The sequence below is a fragment of the Danio aesculapii genome, chromosome 21, assembly GCF_903798145.1.
Source record: "Danio aesculapii chromosome 21, fDanAes4.1, whole genome shotgun sequence".
In the NCBI taxonomy this organism is placed as follows: domain Eukaryota; kingdom Metazoa; phylum Chordata; class Actinopteri; order Cypriniformes; family Danionidae; genus Danio; species Danio aesculapii.
In genome coordinates, this window is record NC_079455.1 from 31,229,237 (window position 1) to 31,253,192 (window position 23,956).

The 23,956-nt window shown below is 34.8% G+C and overlaps 1 protein-coding gene across 1 annotated transcript in view; it reads left to right on the plus strand.

Moving 5' to 3' along the window:
• Positions 1-23,956, plus strand: part of LOC130215059 (whirlin-like) — a 180,725-nt gene that overhangs the window by 104,135 nt on the left and 52,634 nt on the right. Inside the window, exons 3-4 of the mRNA XM_056446946.1 lie at positions 7,578-7,799; positions 21,566-21,691. Coding sequence (XP_056302921.1) covers positions 7,578-7,799; positions 21,566-21,691 — 348 coding nt within the window. The remainder of the gene's footprint in view (positions 1-7,577; positions 7,800-21,565; positions 21,692-23,956) is intronic.

Below are 23,956 nucleotides of genomic sequence, written 5' to 3' on the forward strand. Positions count from 1 at the left end.
CACACTCTGATCCAGACACCCAACATAATTGACGATAATAGTAATAATAAACCCTCAAAAGAAGATCTAAATAACAAAACAAAAAGGAATGCTGTACATAAATTGAAAACAAAAACAAACTGAAAACAATATTCACAAAACTCAACAAAAGCAGAGCACAACTAACACAAATCAATACATCAGGAGAAAAAACAAATAAATAAACAAATGAATGAAGCGGAGCACAAAGCGACACAGTGGTAATTAAAAAGTGCAGTCCCCTTTAAACAGCAGCGTTGGTGGCGTCCGCACGGCAGCCACTAACAACACTTGCTTTAGCAGTAGCAGCGTGGTATAAACCGCAGTAGCACAAGCCCAGACGACCTCCAATAACCACGGCGATAGCGAGGACTATGAAAGCTAGTAAAGCGAATTAAGTGAAGAGATAAAGGGAGTGAGATAGAATGGAGAAAATGGGATAATCCTGAAAGGAAGAGGCACAAACAAAACCATTAAAATATAATCATGTAAATGATAACACTTTATAATGGTGCCTCAAAACTTACCAATCAAAACTAAATCGGACGCTTTACGAGCTCTTGTTGGTCAGGCGCGATGATACAGCGAGGTGGCAGGAAATCATGCCTGTATGGCGTAAGAAACGCAGATTAAATGCTGCTAAACCCCATTACCCATCCAGTTAAAAACCATTATCACGCACCTGCAACGGTGGACTGTCATTCAAGCCACCACAGCCCAGAAAAATGCCATAGCCACACAAAGCACTATAACAGTGCCAAAAAGTGAAACTTAACATTGGCCCTTTTAAACAAATGAAAAATCAATAACAAAAAGAGCATCATCCAAACAAAGCACAGAGTCAGACGTGACGCATCCCAAGCAACAACCAATCAGGCTTTAAAAAGACAGTGCTACGTGTGGATTGGATGATGCCAATGTCAATCAGCTCACACCGCACCGTCACATTCATTTCATACATATAGCTTGATATATATTATTATTTATTTTACATTTTTTCATTTTAAGGTTTGAATATTTATGAGCACTAATTCTTACAGAAAAGGAATTATGATACTGTTAAACATTACATTGTGTTAGCTATTCAAATAAATCTTCACTGTGAAGCACTGAACTGGAAATGATGTTATTTTAATATAGTCAGTTATTAACTGAAGTGGGCCGGTCTAAGTCTTGAAACTCCAGTGCTGAAAAGGAGTCCCACTCCGGCCCTGATACAAGTCAAGAAACACCAATGTCACCAGACTGGGCTTTCTGGCCAATCAGGGCAGAGCAGACAGATGGAAAGGCGGGGTTTTAAGATGCTGGATCCTTGAACAAACCATTTCAGATACTGTACGAAAAGTGTGAGACAGAGAAAAGTGAGAAAAGCACTGATACTGCAGTTCATAATATGAGAAAAATAAAGTGTGGGGGGTTTTTTTAACCTTGAAAGGATGTAAACTTAAGTAGGAGACCTACAAAGCAAAATTAGGAACCTTTAAAACAGCATAATAGGAACATTTCAAGTCTTCTAGATGAGATAAACCCGCCATTTCCATTCTCTTTCTGCCAGCATAAAATGTTCTTTCATTATGTCCTTTCGCTTTTGCTTGGGGCTATCAATTCTTTTTTCTCCTCACATTATTGGCATTATTGGCTTTCCTAAGGTGACATTGTAGCATATCATACGCAGGTGTGGAATATGATAAGCTGTCTGTTTGCTTTCCTCCTCCATCTCTTCATCTCCATCTCTCTTTCTCACCCAACAGTTTTCCATTGCTCCACTCATTTGTTGACACAGTCCATCAGACAGTGTCACAGTCAGCACTTTAGAGCAGCGATGGTGCATTAAGAATCTCCCTGCCAGGCGCTCTTTTATTTGTTAGTATTCACAGCAGGGACAAAGCTGTTTTTTTATCTTCTCCTCCAGTCTTTTAAAGCAGTAGATCTACCCAAAAAGGAAAATATCTCACTCTTATTTTGTTCAGAACCAGTATGGCTTTATGTTGGCTCCGTATTTTCAGACTTACGACTTCTTATAAAAATTATTATATTTTATGTCATGAAAAGTGAATTTAAGTGTATTTTTTTTTGCTCAGGGCAGGTTGACTACTAGTTATAACAGCATGACCATTTGTTTTAAAACACCAAATCAGACACTGCAGGACCATGGCTCTGAAGACTAAAGTAATCATTTGGTATTATCAGGGTTTCCACGCTTCTTGAAAGTACTTAAAATACTTAAATTTAATACATGAATTCAAGGCCTGGAATGTACTTAAAAACAAACACACACACACATCCACGGCCACTTTAATAGATGCACCTTTCCAACTGCTAGTTAACGCGAATTTCTAATCAGCCAATCACATGGCAGCAACTCAATGCATTTTGGCATGTAGACATGGTCAAGACGATCTGCTGTAGCTCAAACTGAGCATCAGAATGGGGAAGAAAGGAGATTTAAGTGACTTTGAACATGGCATGGTTTATGATGCCAGACATGCTGGTCTGACTATTTCAGAAACTGCTGATCTACTGGGATTTTGACGCACAACCTAGGGTTTACAGAGAATGGTCCAAAAAAGAGAAAATATCCAGTGAGCTGCAGTTATGTAGGCGCAAAAAACCTTGTTGATACCAGGTCAGAGGAGAATGGCCAGACTGGTTTGAGCTGTTAGTAAGGCAACAGTAACTCAAATAACCACTCGTTACAGCTGAGGTATGCAGAAGAGCATATCTGAATGCACAGCATACTGAAACTTGAGGCGGATGGGCTACAGCAGCAAAACACCACACCATGCTCCACAGTCACCAGATCTCAATTCAGTAGAGCACCTTTGGGATATGGTGGAATGAGAGATTTGCATCATGGATGTGCAGCCGAAAAATGTGCAGTATCTGTGTGAAGCTATCATGTCAATATGGACCAAAATCTCTGAGGAATATATCCAGTATCTTGTTGAAGCTGTACCACGAAGAATTAAGAATGCAAAAGGGGGTCCAACCCTATACTTGTAAGGTGTACCAAATAAAGTGAAGGTAGGTCTTTGAAAGTGCTTGGATATTAAGTTTATGGCATTATTTCCACAATTTTTACTGTGCTGCCTTTAAAAACTGAACAAAAAAAAATAGAAATTCTTCATTTAAAAACCTTAACTTGTATCTTATACAAGAATTATAACAAAAAAATGCACATTTTATCAAAATTTCAGAGACCGCATTTGAATATTACTAGTGTTGAATTCAATGCATTAAAGTTCTTTGAACATGACTGATTAAACTGAGGGGTGGTGCAGTGGGTAGCGCTGTGACCTCACATCAAGAAGGTCGCTGGTTCGAGCCTCGGCTGGGTCAGTTGGCATTTCAGTGTGGAGTTTGCATGTTCTCCTTGTGTTCGCATGGGTTTCCTCCAGGTGCTCCGGTTTCCGTTACAGTTCAATATCCACCTGGTTTAGGTGGATTGGGTAAGCTAAATTGTCCATAGTCTATGTGTATGAATGAGTGTATGGGTGTTTCCCAGTGATGAGTTGCAGCTGGAAGAGCATCCACTGTGTAAAACAGATGCTGGATATGTTGGTGGTTCATTCCACTGTGGTGAACCCTGATTAACAAAAGGGACTAAGCTGAAAAGACAATGAATGAATGAATGATTAAGCCGGTCAACATTTGTGAAAATAACACATTTTAATGACACATTTACACTTACATTTTAATGTAAATATTAAGTATAAGCGAAATGTTAAGTACTGGAATATTTTCATGTTTCTATACAGTATATGGTGGGCTGTGAGTTACAAAGGTGCTTGTTTTATATTTATTACTGATTTTAAAAGTCATTGAAAGTCCTTGAATTTGGTGTCCATGTAAGAATAGGAAGCCTGTATTATTTTAAACTATACTGTACTTTCAAATTATTAAAATGTTTGATTTAATATAGGCACCCTTGGTAAGCATAAGGGACTTCCTTCAAAACCATTGAAAAATGTACCATTTATCAACCCCATATTTTAATGAGATAATTTTTGATACTTGCATGATAATATTTATTGTTTTGAGTACTTTTTAAAGTTTAAAAGTCTGCATTTATTATAATTTCATAATAATTTAAAAATCAATGTAATCAGTTTAATCTTTATGTGATCTACATAAGAAAGATAGATATACAGTTTTAGAACAACATTAAGCTTAAAATGTTTACTTTTTGTGATCTGTCCTTTTAACAAATATATACACTGTAAAATATTCATAAATTAGCAGTTTTTCATATTTTGTCAGTCATGGTTTTTTATCTTTTTTATTTTCCCCCATTCATTTATGTTTATAAATTGCGTTATTGGACCTAGACTATTCTTCCAACAATTTTAACCTTGAAAAGTTTGAAAAAGTGACTTTTATTAATATTTTTAATAGTTTAAAGTGCTATTGTCTGGGTTGGTGGTGTATATATTAAGGTACAAAAACCTTGCAATATACTGCCAGTACATTTTCTGTTATTTTTCAGACTTATTTCTCTATACACTCACTTTATTAGGTATACCTTACTAGTACCAGGTTAGACCAGTTTTTGCATTCAGAACTGCCTTAATCCTTCATGGCATAGATTCAACAAGGTACTGGAAATATTCCTCAGAGATTTTGGACCATATTGACATGATAGCATCAAACAGTTGCTGCAGATTTGTCGGCTGCACATCCATGATGCGAATCTTTTTGCTTTATTGGATTGAGATCTAGTGACTGTGGAGGCCATTTGAGTACAGTGTTTAACTGTAAAGTTACATTTTCAACATCTAAAAAGCAGACAGTGCAGAGATCAATATCCCATAATGCAATTCATAACCGGTAATAAACAGAAAACTTATCCAGCATATGTTTTTACGCAGCGGATGCCCTTCCAGCTGCAACCCATCATTGGGAAACATCCATACACACTCATTGACACACATACACTACAGACAATTTAGCTTACCCAATTCACCTATATGGCATGTCTTTGAACTTTTGGAGAAAACCGGAGCACACGGAGGAATCCCACTCTAACACAGGAAGAACATGCAAACTCCACACAGAAATGTCAACTGACCCAGCCGAAGCTCGAACCAGCGACCTTCTTGCTTTGAGGCGATCATGCTAAACACTGTGCCACTGTGACGCCAATTAAGAGATATTTTGTATTGTTTTACATCTTTCCCCTTTCTCATATTTAAAATGTTGTGTTCATTCCGAAGCATTTGGACTTAATTTGTTCCCCATAAAACAACTATTCACCCAATTAAACAACCGAGGCTAATCCCAACCAACAAGAACCCAAAAACCACATGCTCACGGAGCAGATTAGCTGAAGAATAAATCCAAACTTTAGGCTTTGAATCATTTTCAGGGATTAACGAAGCACCACTGGTGTTTATTTGCATCTGTGGGAAACGGCTCACAAATAAGCAGTTTTATTTTGCTACACTTCAGATCTGGACCGCCGTATTTTATTTTTTTTGCCACTCAAATAACTCAATAAACGCTCAGCAAAACTAGGTCAGAGATATGCAACAGCTCGCGCCTGCGGACACAAACTCTCGAACCGTTTCTGCAGTGCATTGCGAGGGAGTCTGAGCTGCATAGGAAGTAGATACTGTGAAGAACAGGAAGTTCTGTGAGTTCAACCCAATAAGTCATTGTGCAGTTGTATTGGGATGTGTGTGTGTGTAAAGCCAGCTTAGTGTATCTGTGTGTGTGTGTTTGAAGAAAAAAGATGTCATTTCACACTCAGCTGAGTTGGAGGCGTCCCGCAGAGCTGGTTGCTCTACACTTGATCTGTGCAGTGATAGTCAACATTGCAGACCATCAGAGGCCAATGAGGCAAACACCACTGGGACTTGTATCTCATCAACATGTTCTGCTGTATTGTGTGTTTCTGAGCAGGAATCTAATCGTGTGGTGTTTACTAACTTTTAAGCAAAGAAGCAATCATTCATTCGATTATTCGTTTGTTCATTCATTCATTTTTTTCATTCATTTGTTTACTTATATTATACATAATTTTATTTATTTATTTGTTTGTGTTTGCATATCTGTTCTTGTATTTATTTAATTATTATCCTGTGTATCCATTTGTCTGTCTTACTAATTTATAACTTAATCCATTTTTTTTGCCATGTTAATATTTTTCCATTTACCCTTTTATTGAATTACTTATTAATTGATTTGCACAATTATCTATTTACCCATTGTCTGTTTATTTGCATTTATCCATTCATCTTTGAATTATTCATTTGCTTGTTTGTATTTATTTATTTATTTATTTTCCAGTGTTTTGACTGTATTTACACATTTATCTGTTTATTTACGCATTTATCTACTTACCTATATATTTCTTTGTTTACTCAATTTATTTATTTACAATTTATTTAATTATTTATATATTTATTATTAGTTATATATATTTTATCATTTATAATTTATTTAATTATTTATATATTTATAATTTATATATTTATTATTTATTTAATTTATATATTTATTATTTATTTATTTATCATTCATTTTAAATAATTATTTACATTTAAATAATATTATTTGATAATAAATAATACAATTATTAATTAATATCATAATAATCATAATAATTGTATCATTTTATCTATTATTGTTAACAATATAAATATAAATTATATACAATTAATTACAATATTTATTTATAATTTATTTAATCATTTATATATTTATAATTTATTTATTAATATATTTATAATTTAATTACTTATATATTTATAATTTATTTAATTACTTATATATTTATTTAATAATTTAACTATTTATAATTTATATTTTTATAATTTATTTATTAATTTATGCATTTATCATTTGTTCATACATCTGTTATTTATTTATTTATTATTTTAAATATTTTTTTATATTTAAATAATTATATTTGATAATAAATAATAAAATTAATCGGAATAATTGTATCGTTTTATCTATTACTGTTAAAAATATAAATAAAAATTATATAAAATTAATTACAACATTTATTTAGATATATACAGTTGAAGTCAGAATTATTAGCCCCCCCTTTGATTTATTTCTTTTTTTTTTCTTTTTTATATAATTCCCAAATTATGTTTAACAGAGCAAGGACATTTTCACAGTACGTCTGATAATATTTTTTTCTTCTGGAAAAAGTCTTATGTGTCTTGAAAAACATCTAGTCAATTATTATTTACTGTCATCATGGCAAAGATAAAATAAATCAGTTATTAGAAATGAGTTATTAAAACTATTATGTTTAGAAATATGTTGAAAAAAAATCTTCTCTCCATTAAACAGAAATTGGGGGAAAAATAAACAGGGGGCCTAATAAAATAAAATCTAAATAAGCTTCAGTTCCTAGGGATTTTTATTTTATGTAGACACCATGTGTGTTTGTGTGCAGCCATGGGTGTTGACAGAGCTCTTTATTATATGGAGTGGAAATGTTAGCTTTTTCGCATGAATATGTTGACATTCACATAACTGGCGCAGTTTTTTATCGCTTAGGAGACACACTTGACTGATTGCAGCTCTTTCTCTCTCCGCCACAGGTGCTGAAAGGCAGCAAAAAGCTCTGCATGTCAGTGCGTTCTGTGGGCAGGATACCAGGAGGTTATGTCACCAATCACGTCTACACCTGGGTGGATCCTCAGGGGCGCAGTGTGTCTCCTCCACCCGACCTGCTGGCGGAGCATCGCAGTGCAACCCTGCGCAGGTCCAACAGTCAGGGCCGCAGTCACATGCAGCTACTGCAAGATGGAGACGAGAAGAAGGTAACCGTTCACATATAAATGCCCACTTCTATAGTGCCTCTAGGGGTTGTTGTACTGTATAGCTAAAATGATGAGTGGGTAAAATTTACACATTGTGACTTCTGTTTGATATGGCTAAAAAGTATATTATGTCATATTTATTACACTACTGTCCTCACACAGTAATGTTTAGAGTCAGAATGTAACCCTGCCGCCCTACACCACCCAACCTGCTTTGAGCTGGGATCAAACCGAAGACCATCCGCATACTCTAACAAGGAGGCACAGCACTTCGCTAACTGGCCTCTGCTACACTCACCCCCCCTAAACCTCACTCCCACAGGTCAGAGGAGTGAGGTTTACCTGCACAGCGCTTCACTAGTTGGCCTCTGTTACAATAACATTATTATTGTTAGCCATCAGCTGTGACGGTGAGCAAACATTTTTACATAAACTCACTCGTGATGTGTGTGTGCACATCATACAACGTTCCAAGCTTCAGAATTTGCACTCTGTACACCACCTTTTATTTTAAAAAGATTGATTTCCATTGAAATTATTTATTTATTTAAAAATAAATGAACCAAAAAAAAAAAACAGCAAACATTTGAACATTGGTGTATTTGTCCATGAAAATATACTTGAATTATGCTGAAGTAGTTTCCGGTTTCCAAAGTGGCTTTGTTTCTGTCCTTTAAGGTGCTGTGTGTACGTTTTTGACTTTTCTAAAGCATAAAAAATACCATAAAATTAAACCCGCTATATTAAAAAAAAAAAAAAAAACAGCAACAACTGAAGGTTTTGAATGAGAAGCTGTAATGTAGCCGTGCCTGGAATAAATTTTGGTTCAAAATGGTCGCCATGAAAAAATGACTTGACCTACCAGCATGTGTCGCTTCACTTATTCATGAATTCTCTCATGCAGCATAATGGGATAGCATAGTGTTCATTGGATACGTACTTCAGAATCTCAACTTCTCGCGTACTGTTTTTCAAATACTATGAATTCAGAAGTACTACTTGGCTTGCATATTGTTTTAGCATACTACATAGTATGGAAGTAAGCGATTTTGGATGCAGCCTGTGTGTTCCGTTTCGGATTGCTGTCTTTGTTTTGATCTGAGTAACTCCGCCCTCTGCCAGTTTACCCAATTATATTCCAGCACCCTAGGTTGCCTTGGTAGAAAACTCAGCGTATTCAGTTTCAGTCATGAAGGCTTTCTTAATATATGTAGATGCAGGCAAAAAGTAGCAGCCTCTGAAATGAAATGCAGATACAGAGTTACAAAAATCCACATGAGGTGGTTTATAATCAGCAAATATTACAAACGCAAACATTAGCTTAACAGGCACACTCGCTCATGTTTGTGTGGTCAATCTGGCAACCTGCGAATGCATCCAGTCATAGCAAGTAAAAAAAAAAAAACCTCTTCAATATTTTGAATTTGGACTGCAATACCAAGTTCAACCACTTGTGTCAATCCTACACTCTGCACTTTTAAGAAAAGACCCCTAGGATTTCATAATTTTTTTTTTTTGTGATTTTATTTTTTCGATTAAAAATTTGCGGACAAATTCGCGATTTAAATATATATAGGGTTGTATTACTCTTATTTTTCTATACAATCTTATTTTTTCCCAGATTTTTCACTGCAGCATCTGACATAGCCACACATACAGTAGGACATGCGTTAGGGCTTCCCCTACCGTAATACACCTAAAACACTGATTGATGTAAGATTCGTCAATGGCAGGAAAGCGTTTTCTCTCGTCAACTGCAGGGAAAGAGTTAAACTAAATAATTTGTCGATTTGACGCAGATTATAATACCAGCCATATATGTAAAACGCAAATAATGTCCATCAATTCGGTCAAGTCCAGTGGTCGTCATTCTTGAACTAATCTCATCTCTACCTGTCTACTCTATTGCTCCGTTTGCTCCAACTTTCTTTTGGAGTCTGAAGCCTGTCAAACACACATAATGCCCAATTTGCACCACAAGATCTCTAAATCTCATCTTTGCTATGACTTCAAATGTAAATCACTCGCACTTCATCTGTGTCTGCTTACTACTTTTTTTTTGCAATTTATTTTGCGCTTAATTAAGATTTTTGCAGGATCGCAAAAAAATTCGACTTTTTGTTGATTTTGCGTTGGATTCAGCAATTGCGGAATCGTGAAAAGCTAGGGGGTCTGATACAAACAAACTGATCAATTAAGACTCCATCTGAGCTCCAAAGCTGAATGTACAGTAAAGAGAAGTTCTGACAGTTTGCTCAAATGTTGCATGTATTTACAGCTCAGTGGCTTCAATAAATGGTTGTCATTTTTAGTGCTCCACTCCTGTAAGGTTGAGCATGGAAATGAGCTTTCACTCGTGCGTAAGAGATGTACGCATGAAGAATGTGCCTCGTTTTTCATGAAATGCTGTTTATACTGTCATTTCCGTAAACCAAAGCTTTTTTTTCATGTTTGTGCCAGCCGATGACAACCTCAATGACACTGAAGTGCCGCTGGACTGCTGCCCTTTTTTCTATGAGTCATCATTTATCTGCTGTCACACACTCTGGGCTAACTATCTGCGATCTGCTACGCTAGCTAATGGACAGTAGCGCTTTAAGATGGGGCTTCATAAATGGTTCACCTGGGATGTTTTTATTCACTTGTGATAAGCGCTTTGTGCTGGCCTGATTTGATTAGAACTGCATCAAGATGTGTGTGCGCGTTTGTGAAATAGTCCATTTGCATTATACAGAAGTCTTTCTGGTGAGCTTACGCAATGTGCATTCGGCTGATAAACTCTGGATGCCGATGCATTTCCATTTAGAACAATACTGACTATTAGGAGCCAAATCCAAAACCGGCGGATTAGTGTTTTGGGGTTTAGGTGTCTTTTTTATCAGACTGTTATTGAATATGTATTAAGAGGGAGCAAATACGAGAGTCTCTTCCACAGTTACTCAGTCTCCGTCAGACCTGAACCAAACTAAGACGTCTGCAGTTGTACACAGGTGCCCTGTTTTGAATTTTAAACAATGTGAATTAAATATATAAATCAGTGAAGGGTGAGGAGGGAAAATGTTTTGTTTGCACGTTGTTATTCGCTTAAGGAGCTGTGAACACACAGTGTTCGTCCAACAAATTAAGCAATCCATCATTGTACATTGTCTGTTTTGGCTCCTTTTAAAATTTAAGAGGCTTTCCCAAATTTGTTTAGAATTTCTTGTATTCTCATGTGTGCTATAATTACTGTATTCAAACTGACAGGGATTTGTGTGTGTCTGTACATGTAGGAATGTGTGCTGCATATACTGTATGGCATAAAAATACCACACAAAATTTTAAATGCTTCTACAGTTGTTGAATTCTAGAGGATTTCCGGGTAACTTGTGTGGTTAAATCTTTAACATCCTGCATGGAATCAAAGTCATTGAGAAGAGACAACCATCAAGTTTACAGCTGTGACAAGTATTTCTTAACATTTTATGGTATACAGTGGTGGTCCACAACCTTTTTAACACAACACGAGCGGGGGTGAGCGACCGTCAAACGTTTTTTTAGAGGATGACAAGTTGATAAACATTGCTGCAACTCTGATACAAGTTTTATTTATAGAGAAAATTAAAAAGCACTGCAGTGTTTGTCTGAGATGATCGGTCAGTTCTTGTCAGGTGACTTGTGGTACGCTTACAGCATTCTGAAGATGTTTTCAACTAGCTGTGCCTTGAAAGCATTGCTCCCCCGCGTCGCTTTTTCCATTGGAAAATAGCAAGCTTGCAGGCAAAAAAGATTCAATATGTGAACAGCCGCCGTCATTTACGATCTCCAACTGTTGATCTTCTTGCACAGACACACTGGATATACCTGATTTGTTGACAAATGGGTTGCGGATCCATTCCTTGGCAGTTTGTGGGTCCTTCACTCTGCCTTTTCCTCTTTCCAAAGCAGCTTTTTAGAGATTTCTGTTTCTTACTCATTTTGCTGCTTGTGGGCTAAATTTTGGTGCTCAAGTGACCGAAATGTAACTGAGAGAATACAGTCATTTTTCAAAATAAAAGATAGGTCAGACTTGAATAGTAAATAAAACAGAAATAATTAATGATTTCTTGTGCGACCCGGTTCCAATTGATCCACGGATTGGTATCGGGGGTTGAGGACAACAGGTATACAGTACAGGTTTACAGTACGGACTCTTTAAGGTAAGTTTTACCTGCCAGTGATGTTTAGAGTCCCAGCAGAGACGCACAACGTCATAAGACGTTAATATTAGGTTAGATTTAGGCCACCAGCATCTAAGGACAATGTTATTTTTGACATCCAATAATGATGTGAAATGATGTTGAGATTTGGTTGATTTTAGGTTGTGTTAGAAAGTGACCAAAATCCAACGTCGAGCCAACATCATATTCATGTCAAATACTGACATTTATTCATCAGGTATGGGAACCAAAATCAAACGTCTAATAGACTTCATATTGGTAATGTCAACAAAATCAAGCTGTAACAATGTTAGACGTTGTTATTTTGTTGTTTTTGGTTTCGTTGGAAAGCAACCAAAATGCAATGTCTGTCTGACATTGGAAATTGACGTTAACCTGTCGTTGGGTTCTGACGTCAACACGATTTTCTTTAAAAAAAAAAAAAAAGTTGTTGTACCCCCATGATGTTGGGTTACAACATCAATCTAAAGTCATGTTTTTTTTCCTGATTTATACGAAAAACATTGCCTGTGGTTTACATAACACAACAACACTTCTACATGTTTTTTTTACAATTTGAATTGGATATGCCAATATCAAAAATGTAAATTTTGCTTGTCTTATGTTTATATTATAAAACTTATGCGTCCCTATAGTCACCTTGGATGGTATGGGTGCGTGTAAATTTTAATTAAATGCCTTTTTTTTTTTTTTTTTTTTGTAAACTTTTCTTTTACTTTTACGCGACAACAATGTAGCCAAAAACTGAAAAGTTTTTAACTTGCATTTTAAAAAGTTTCACTTTTTGACAACGTTTTCATAATGAACCATATACACATTTGCGAAATAACCAAAAAATGCTGTATTGCATATGCCAGGTCAGTATTTGGTGCTGTCACCTTGTTAGTAAACAGTACTTGTAAGGAAGCGACGAAATACCATCGGCGCTTGTGTGTATGTAGAATTTGCTGTTTTTGTAACATGGTCTTCACTTTTGGTTGTAATGTTAAGTAAATCCACACTTTGCTGAAGGATGGTTAGCAAAAATTTGAGCAGCAACAACAATACATTATGCGCCACCATTGGTGTGTACACTCCCTAAACACGTACATGACACCATCGTTTCATTGACGTTTTCAGGTGTTTACATGGAAACGACAAAAGTGACATTTTCATAAAACTTCCACTTTGTAACCTATTTTCAAATGTAATTTTAGTCCCAAAAACATCATGTTTTAGGAAACTAACAAGCAAAATGCATTAAAAACTTTCCAATTTTAGTTTTAAAATGTTAATATTGTAATTCCACACAATTCCTTCACGTTGTCCCAACACAATTTGATTAAGTTAAATATTTTTTTACAAATTTAAGTGGATTGATCATAAATAAAATTAAGTTGTACCCCCAAAAAACTTAAGAATTGTGTTTCAACTGAAAAATGGTGTTTACTCATTTTAAAAAGTAGTTTGAACAAGTAGCAAAAAGAAATGGAAAGATGTTTTGTTTGGAGCTCAATGCATTTTTCCTTTAAACAATAAACTATTTAGATACTGTTTATACTGTCCAGTTGTCACCTGATCTCAACAAGGAAACAAACATGTATGTTAAGAATGCTCCATTTAAAAAAGTTTGCCAAACTACTACTGTAGAATGAATTTTCTAAAACCCTGATCTGATCCAACTAATTGATCTTATACTGCTGATACCAAGTCCTGATGTGATGCCTGTGTTTTTCTATAGGTGAACTTTTATGTACATTTAAGATTACTTTGTACTGTAATCCAGTGCATATGCTAACATGTAAATACTGTAGCTCTGTAGAGCGTTCAGGATAAAGGAAATCTAACCTATTCATTACAGTCATTATTTTATGAGATTTTGACATTATTGCAGTTAAACTTCATTCATTTCATTCAAGCACAATACTTTAATAAACCTGATGTGGAAAAATCTTAAAATTGTATTAAAATATGTGGTGTTTGCCATTCTAAGTCACAATAAAAATCATTCTAATGCTGGTGTTCAAAAAGCATTTCTCAATACTACATATTAAAATCACAGCGCCCCAAGTTATTCCACACCCTCAATAACTTCTTGTTTTCTCATCTGCACGTCAGAATTTGTTAAATGTGATTATAGCGAGAGTTTTATGAGCTGTGCATCCAGGTGTAAATCTGCCAAGGCCATTGGAGAGCACGTTCTCTTTCTCAGGCCCCGGGGCCGTTGAGAGCGAGTGCAGAAGCGTAGCGCACCGACTTCATCAGTACTGCACAGCGCAGCAGAAATCTCCCTCGATTTACTACCCTGCTTGCTCAGTCTCACATCGCGGCGAAGCAATTTGCAGGCTAATTCTGACAAATTCCTGGGCACCGAAAAGAAAGTTGCATAGAAAGCCTTTTTAAAAGAAGAATATTATAAAAATAAATAAATACGAGAAGCCATTCACGGGCAAGATATTCATAAATGTGTAGCATTATGAACAATGACACACACACAAAGTATTGTTCAGCCTTACACCACCTTGACATTTCAGACTAGCACATAGATTTCATATTGTGTTTGTGAAAATGCAAATGTTTTTGTGATTTTGTCTTGTTTTGTCTCGTTTCTTGTTTTGTCTATTCTTGTTTTGTTTTGTTTTGTCTCGTTTCTTGTTTTGTTTTGTTTCTTGTTATGTTTCTTTTTTTTGTCTCGTCTTGTTTTTTGTTTCTTATTTTGTCTTGTCTTGTTTTGTTTCTTGTTTTGTCTCATTTCTTGTTTTGTCTATTCTTGTTTTGTTTTGTTTTGTCTCGTTTCTTGTTTTGTTTTGTTTCTTGTTATGTTTCTTTTTTTTGTCTCGTATTGTTTTTTGTTTCTTATTTTGTCTTGTCTTGTTTTGTTTCTTGTTTTGTTTTTTGTGTCGTCTTTTGTTTGTTTTGTGTCTTGTCTTGTTTAGGTACTAATATGTATCGTTTAGGTACTAACATGTAATCTTTAAGTTCTAAGTGTAACATTTGAAAGTGTACCATCCCAGTGACAGCCTTTGTACCTTTTTTTTCTGGGAGTTTGTTTTTATTTTTTTACTTTTTACACTCAAAGTTTTTTTAACCTTTATTTCTGACAGTGTAAAGCAAAACAAAAACTTTTTTGTGCTTTTTAGGTGCTAATATGTACTGCAAAGGTTCTCAACAGGTGGAATGTGACAAACACTTTAGCCTGTTCAAAATAAACAGAGAAGGCAAGTACTGGAGATTCGTTATTATTCCTGTTCTATTGTACCCGTACCAAACCGTGATGCCAAAAAAATCGAGGTACATACTGACCCGTGACTCCAGTATACCATTACATAGCTATGAAGCACACAATTTTCATTTCAAATCATTATAATGCTTCATAAAACATGCTGCAATGTCAACAAAACAAAAAGGTATATTTTAGTGATGCGAGAATGGCGGTTATATCTGCAGGCGCTGCGAATAATCCTCGGGTCGGGTGGGTCGGGTAATAAAAAAATACAATATGATTAATTGCGGGTGGGTCGCAGGTGGTTGTAGGGGGACATGGCAGTGGACCAGCAATAAAGCAGAGAGTGGATTTCACAGAATGGAAGATGAGATGGCCAAAATAATGGATGAAGTGCAAGAATATTGTTCAAACTTTCAGTTAGAGGAGTCATCGGAGGAAAATCTGCTATCTTTCTGGGAGAAACAAGATCGCTTATTTACACGACTGCAGCGCCTTGCAAGGAGAATCTTGTGCATTCCTGCAACAAAGGGGTGCAAGCGAACACTCATTTACTGCAGCTGGCCACGTTTTGGAGGCAAGGCGGAATTGCTCGAATCCAGGCACAGTATTCTGTTTTTGCACTGTGCAAAGAATAAGGCTAAGTAAACATAACATAGCTGTCGTTTAGGCTGAAGTGGCACCATTTTTGTTATCTTTTTCCTGTATTTGTAAACGCTAAAATTTCTTATTTTTACTTTCTGTTTCTATTTGAAAATGAAGACTACCCTGAACACCACCCAATCCTTACGGGACCTTTCATTACATTTTAATGTACTTTAATGGCAACCAAAAAAATAAATAATAATAAAAATGAAAACTGGATTTTAAACTCTGCAGGGTAATGTGAATTCGCTTTTAATGGAGGTACAAGGGAAACCCATGTGTCTCATTTGTCAAAAGTCTTCTTTAAACAAATAAAAAATGTTCAAATATATATAAGTGGTGCCCTGTATCTAATGTGGTTGATATTTGGCCCTCAAGGCCACTGAAGTTGAGAACTCTGATGTAGTGTAACGTTTAGGTACTTGCATGTACCTTTAAGTACAAAGTGTACCATTTGAAATGGTATTGTCCCAGTTGACAGTTTGTCTTGTTTCTTGTTTTGTTTTGTCTTGTTTTTAAATGTAATTTTATGTCAGAATTGATCAGTATCTTTAAATGTATCTATATAAATATATATATATATATATATATATATATATATATATATATATATATATATATATATATATATATATATATATATATATATATATATATATATATATATATATTCTTTAATTTTAATTTATCTTTAATACTGAAGAATGATATTAAGTCCCCATATCAATTCTTAATATGTCTGCTTTAGTTCATGAGGATGTATATTTTGAGTCTCTTCGCCAAAATTGCAAAGTCTAATGTGTGGACATTTTTCCTGTTCAAAACCAATGGTGGTCATTTGCAAATCATATCAGCTAGGGCTAGTACACTGTTTTCAGAAACATTGTATCATATATATATATATATATATATATATATATATATATATATATATATATATATATATATATAATAACATTTAAGCAGCTGGTGGGCAACGGGTGCTTTTTTTGGTGGGTGCTGGTGTTTGGATAAGCTAGGGCTGTCGCATTGATCTGCCTATGGTGACCCCGGCTGATTGGCTCGGCAGGCTTTCCGTGATGCATTCTAATCACAGCACTATAGTTGCTTTTGTGCAGAGGTCGTGGAGTCACATTAGTCCTTCTGCTACTTCAGCATAGCTGTCCTTTGCCAAGGCACACGGGTTATTAGAGGAAAGAATTATAGTTGTAGGACATAGTAAGGGCTGCTCTGTATTTGAGAGGTGGATTTGAACAGCAAATTGTAGGTGGGAAATGTTTTAATTTCCTTGTTGCTGTCAAAGTCACGTTTCAGAGAGCCTGTGTGAAGTGTTCAGACACTTCAGGCGCACTTCGGAAAGTCTCATTATCATTGAATTATATAAATGTCAAAACAAACGCAGACATTGAGCACAGACAGTTTTTTTTAGATGTAATAATATAATGACACTACTTTTCTCCGCAGGTATACCCATCTAAATTATAGATTAATTGACATGTTTCAGTTATTTGAGATAATCGTGGTAATTGTGCAGTGAGAATTTCAAAGAGGGGAAAGTTGAGTACATAAACAAATGATAATTAAGCATTCAGTTGCATAATGGTTTAAAAAAATACTGTTAAAATGATTAATGCTATTCTTAGTTCTAAGAGTTGCACACACATTTAATGACAGAGGACATTAGGCATAAGTTATTATATAAAATTGATATGGCAATGAAAATATAAAAATGTCAACTTTTAGTTATGTAGCACTATTGAAAGGAGCGTTCGACTTCATGCAGCGCTGCGCAGACCGATTGAAATCTGTCCTAAAGTGGTGCATGCTGATTAGAAATTTTGTCCGGATTGATGCTGCGCCGACGCCACGTGACTGTAATGTGACAGCGCTCAAAGATCAGCTGACTGATTCAGCCGGTGCAGCGTCTGAAAAGCAACTGCTCGAGCTGCGATGACGACACCAATATTACACGATTGGCCGAGTTCACCGCATGACAACAACCTACGTGTGTTTCGGGTTTATTATTGGACATCTTCCGTCTAACAAATTTCAATACAAACAATTAACATTTTATACCATCTCTATCTTGTACACCTCATGCTTATTAAAGACTACAAATATTTTACTGCAGTATCGTCTTTTGTTTAATAATTTGTTCATAATGACTAGATTGTTTGCAAAGTGCATACTGTAGGTTTATTCTGCCTTTTTTATACAGACTACTGTATTCAACTCCATAAATGATTTAAATGATATATTTTCGTAAATAATCTAAATATTAACTCAAATAGGTCTTACAGACTTGTAATAAAATAATTATCACCATCGATCCTGACACCCATATAAAGCTTTCTTAACAAATTAAGTAAAAAAAAATATTTTATTAAATATAAAAAAAAATGATTCTGAATTTTTTTTTTTAACCTGTCAAGGCATTAATGCAGAAATTTTAAAAGTGACATTGATGTACCTGCTCTTTCTGGGAAATTTCTAGGAAAGTGTAGCTCATTTATTTTGCTACTTTTGTTCAGTCTTTTTGGATTAAAGTGCTTTTTTAAAAATGCTCGCATTATCCAAAATAATCTTAATCATTGTTTAAGACTTAATCAACACCTTGTTTTAGTTTTATATCTATAAATGTAAATAAATGAAAACCCCTTTTTAGCAAATTCAACAAGAACTGGAACAGTATTGACATACCATTCAACATCTAGTCGCCTAAAGACTGATGTTTCAACTCCTAGAATTTGAGCTTATTGTTTTGTGTTAAATAGGCCTATTCGTTATATTGTTATATAGGTTACTTAAATTTAATCTAAAATTCTCTTATTGTTGAAAAATGAACTATAGTTTGTAGAGACTGTATTTTGTTTCATTTGTACTGTAAATCCTTTGTTGTTATTGCGATAAATAAATAAATAAATAAATAAATAAATAAATGATCATGCCATGTGATTGGTCATCATGGCTGCCGCAACTTTGAGCCCCGAAGTGTCTGGCTTGATGGCTCCATTTTTAACTCCGCCCCCGCCTGCACTTGGCTAATCTCGTTGATCGGCTCTCAGCTGCAGCCTTGCTTCATGTCGAACGCACCTCATAACTATTAATAAAAACTGCAATAGTTGCTACATTTTCTGAAGTAATATTTTTATATGTGAATGAATATGAAATGTACATTTTATTTAATTTTTTTTTTGCAAATCTTCTGTCACATGATTTCAGAGAGAACCATTTTTTTCTACAAATGTTCTTATAGCTTAGCCAGCTGACTTGTTGCTTCCCTGTTGTACCCAGCATTTGTAATAAAACTGATATTCATAAACTCTAAGCACTGATTTCAGACTTTTTAAGACAACATAAAGTTTTAATTATCCTCAACTAAATAGATAGGTGATAACTAGGCCCACACAGAATTTGTGCGTGCAAATTTCCACAGATTTTTAGCCCATCATTGAGAATATTTATTTACTTGTGTAAATGTGTGTAAATGTATATTTATTCAATTTTTTTTTGTTATTAATTTTACTAATATTATCGACTAATATGAAAATGTTTGTATTATTTATTTACAATACAGTTTGTAAAGTGAAATTTTCTATCTTTTAGTAGAAATATGCTAGACTTGCTTTGTTTACCAAATAAGTGGTTCTAGTTGGATTTGCGTTGTACACATTAAATAAAAGTTTAAAAAGGTATTATTTTTATTTCATATATCAAGTTTTTATAAATCCACAGATTTTTTTATTTATTTATGTTTTTATTCATAATTCTATGCAGAAATATCAAAAAATGTCAGCAGATTCTGTCTGGCCCTGGTGAAAACTAAGGGTATTTTCTATACTAACTTCTCACTAGACATGCCATTAAAAGTGGAAAACAGAAACTTGACATCCAGGCAAAGCTTTATCATGCCATCTTTAATTTTTTAGCTTAATTGTCAGTAATTGAATGCACATTATTGGATATAGAAGACAGCAAAGAACATATGGCATCTATGCTGCTTTCGATATTCCATCAGAAGAAGGTATCTACTGAGACAGGAAGTTATCAGTGTTGAAAACCGATATGGCAGCCTGATCTCACAAGGAAACATAACTATTTTACGTTTTGTCTGTTTAGCGGCTATTTTGTACAATTCAGTCCAGAGTTCAGTCGTATGAAATGTACGATTTTAAAAAGGAGGTGTGGCACCAAACCCCTCCCCTATACCCATTAGTCATTGGAGGATGAGCAAATCTTGAATCTCGAATTCATACGAATTAGCCACCAAATCAATAAGTTTGAAAACGTTTCCATGAGATCGTTGGATATGCTGTTTGATGTTTTTGTGTTAATTATAATACAAAACATGATTCGGTTGTCTTCAAAAAGTTTCCACTTTTGAACAGAAGTGTGTGTTGTATGAAATACCAAAAACGACAAAGAGTGCATTTTATGTATTTTATTTGCTTCAGCTATTAATCAGACAATAGTGAGGCTTCCATCCAAAGATTTGATTTAGCTTTATGCTCAACTAGAATATTGTATAAAACATTTGCATATAAAGTATGTTTCCATCCATTGAGTCAAAGAAAACACAATCCTCACTTCCTGATAAACTGGCAGCAAAATCAAAAAGGAAAATGCAATTTGCTGTGGTAAAAGAAGCCACCGTGGACATTTTTCCCTACTGTAATAATTTACTTCCGCTTCAAAAGATGAAAACAAAATGGCAAAAAAAAAAAAAAAAAAAAACGTAAAACTAGGGCTTTTAGATGCATGAGATCGCTCAACACAGCTCTGGGAGGAAACAAACTGAACCACTTTGATGAAGGACTTCTACTAAGGGATTTTAGAATGACCAAAACAACACTGCAGATATTTTTCAGTGTGGTTGGTCTACAGGTTCATTCATTAATGCCACCCCATCATGCCCTGTTATCACATGATCTCTTTATCACATGATCAAAATCACATTACTTTTTCAATACATTTCTAAACATAATAGTTTTAATAACTAATCTCTGAAAACTGATTTATTTTATCTTTCCCATGATGACAGAACAAAATATTTTACTAGATAAGATTTAACTAGATATTCAGCTTAAGGTCAAATTTAAAGAGTTAACTAGGTTAATAAGGTTAACTAGGCAAGTTAAGGTAATTAGGAAACTCATTGTATAATGATGGTTTGTTCTGTAGACAATCAAAAAAGATAATAATAAGGCTAATAATATTGACCCTAAAATGTTTTTATAAAAATTAAAAACTGCTTTTATTCTAGCCAAAATAAAACAAACAAGACATTTTCTTGAAGAAAAAATATAATAGGAAATACTGTGAAAATTTCCCTGCTCTGTTAAACATCATTTGGGAAATATTTAAAAAAGAAAGCAAAAATCACAAGAGGGCAAATAATTTTGACTTCAACAGTATGTTTGTACTGCACGTGAGCACGCTGATGACAAAGCTATTAGTGCAAACAGGGTGTGCGTATATACAAATCTACATATGTTGACAGATTGGATTGGATTATATATTTTTAATAAATTTTAGTATTTTAGTTCTTACCCAGAATATTAAAACATACATATAAATACATTTGAATTACTTACTTTAATCATTACTTTTAGAATGTGAACAGACTTTCAACGAGCTCAACAAAAAATGTTATATTAGATATTCCAAAATGCACATAATAATAGGTGGATGAAGCATAGCTAATCACTTCTTCTCCACAGGTTAATCTGGTGCTGGACGACGGCCGCTCTTTGGGTCTGATGATCCGCGGAGGAGCTGAATACTCTCTGGGTATCTACATTACAGGTGTGGACAGAGGCTCTGCAGCGGAGTGTGGAGGGATTAAGGTACAGTCTTTCACTCACTTCCTTTTTCATTTTTATTGAATTTGGGTGAATTGGTCTTATTGTGACCTCTAACTGCCTCTCTGTTTAGAGTATTTCACACTCCATTTCATCTGTTCATTGTTCCACAACTGTTTGATTTTTTTTCTTTCGAAACATTTAGGGTTTGCTTTGTTACTTTCGGTCTTTTTTGCCAGGTTTTGCCTACATTGGAAAGCCCTTGAGGAAAACAGCTTAGTTCACAGACTACATAATATCTTCATGAAAATGCAATGGTTTTCTGTGAATTTGCTTTTGATTTATGAGGTAGGGGTTAGACTATAGCATTAGCTCAGTGTAACAACAGTAGAAGTCAATGGAAAGTTTGTCCTTTGCTTCGTAAAATCACATAAATTCATGGGAAGGGTGAACAAAAGATTCAGTTTTAATCAATTTTGTATTTATACAAAGTGTTTTAATGTATTTAATAAATCATTGAGTCTTTCATTAATGTGCTTGATTTACTTTAAAAGATCTTAATATAATCTGTACTTCACCTCTTGTTCTGATGATGTCATATTTTTATTTTTGGTAGCCAACTAAAGTGAACACAGGTAAAAATTAAAGTCTGACATATGGATGTTTTGCTTGATTAAAGTACACATGAAATCAAAACTAAAAATATTGGTTTTGTTAAGCTCAAATTGCAAATTTTGTGGTCAACATTTTATCTGTGCGTGTCATTAAGAAATATAATAATATATAAATAAATAAGGTTTCCCCTTGTAATCTAAAATTGCTAATTTTACTTTGTGGTTGTGTGTTCAGTTAAATACTCCGTATAAGAGAACAGCCCAATACCAATTCTATTTTTGTACCCCTTCCTCTTCCCTTTCCCCTTGGCCCTTACAACTGAGGGTGAAGAGGAAGAGCTTCAAAATTTAACCATAAGAATTGGGACAGCACTACCACACCTGCATACGTCATCATATGTCATCATAACGATCTAATGTGGCAATAAGATCGTGATTATACTGTGCATTTACACAGTAGCCATATTCATCTATCTAAACACACCAAAAACAACATTATCATTGTAGCAGACACTGTAAAAAGCCCATTTCCAGCCACTAGACATTACTGACAGGGTATTCGTGTGTCATCGAGTGTCAGAATGTTGTGAGTCTGCTATAAAGGAGTTATGATTATGGATTATAGATTGCGAAATTTAGTGTTTTTTACTTATTTATTTTTTTGAAGCATAACGGTAAAACACGAACGCGGTTATGAATATATTAAAACATGTGCTTGTTTGTTGTAAAAATTCGTAATAATGACAAAAAATACTAATTTCTGCATCTCCTTACTTCCGGGTGCAGTGACTCTGCCATTGTGGATGGTGTATTCTGGAAAATTTTCTTACCCCTATGGTTTCAAATGTGGTCCTGAAAAATCTTCTTTCTAAGGGGTGTATACCTCTTCCCCTTAAGCCCATAAGCCCTACGCCTTCAAGCTAAAGAGAATTGGGACAGGGGAAGTGTTTAGGGGTAGAACTGGGATTGGACCTAACTCTTCCGAAACCTTTTTCCTAATCTTTCAGAATGAAATGCCTACTTTACTGCATCCAATCAGCATGCAGTAGAAAAAACAATACACGCCCACTGCTTTCTCATTTAATGTTCCAATTCTCTAGGAACTGCGTCAAAATACGGGGGAAAAAATGGTCGCATCTTTAATAGTTATGTTTGAGCAGTGTACTGTATGTTTAAGGTCAATTTAAAAAACAAACACAATTGTTTATGTTAATGTTAATTGTAATAATATTTAATACACGTTTCCATTTTAATTTGTGTTTGAGCATGAAAGGAGAAAGAATTTTTCCACTGAGTCCATTGTAAAGTATCTGTGCTATTTCTCCAGCATTCTGTGCTCTGTTGAGTAATATCTTCAAACGTCCTGCATTTATTCAGTTTTTCATTTTGTGCCACATTTTGAGGTGAATGTCATTATTATGTGTTGTTAGAGAGAGTTTCAAGTTGACAGTTTGCTTTGTACCCAGGCTTTAGATTCATGATGGGATTGAGAGGAAATGGCAGTTTAAAGGGACGGCAATCCAGATACAGTACACTGTTGATAGAGAGAGTGAAAGAAAGAAAGGGAGAGTTATGTTTTATCTTCCGGCCATATGCCTGTGAAATGGATTTCTGATTTTAGCACAAAGCTGTTTTTACAATAGCTAAGTATATACCATGAACAGGTGACGCGGTGGTGCAGGGTAGCATGTTCACT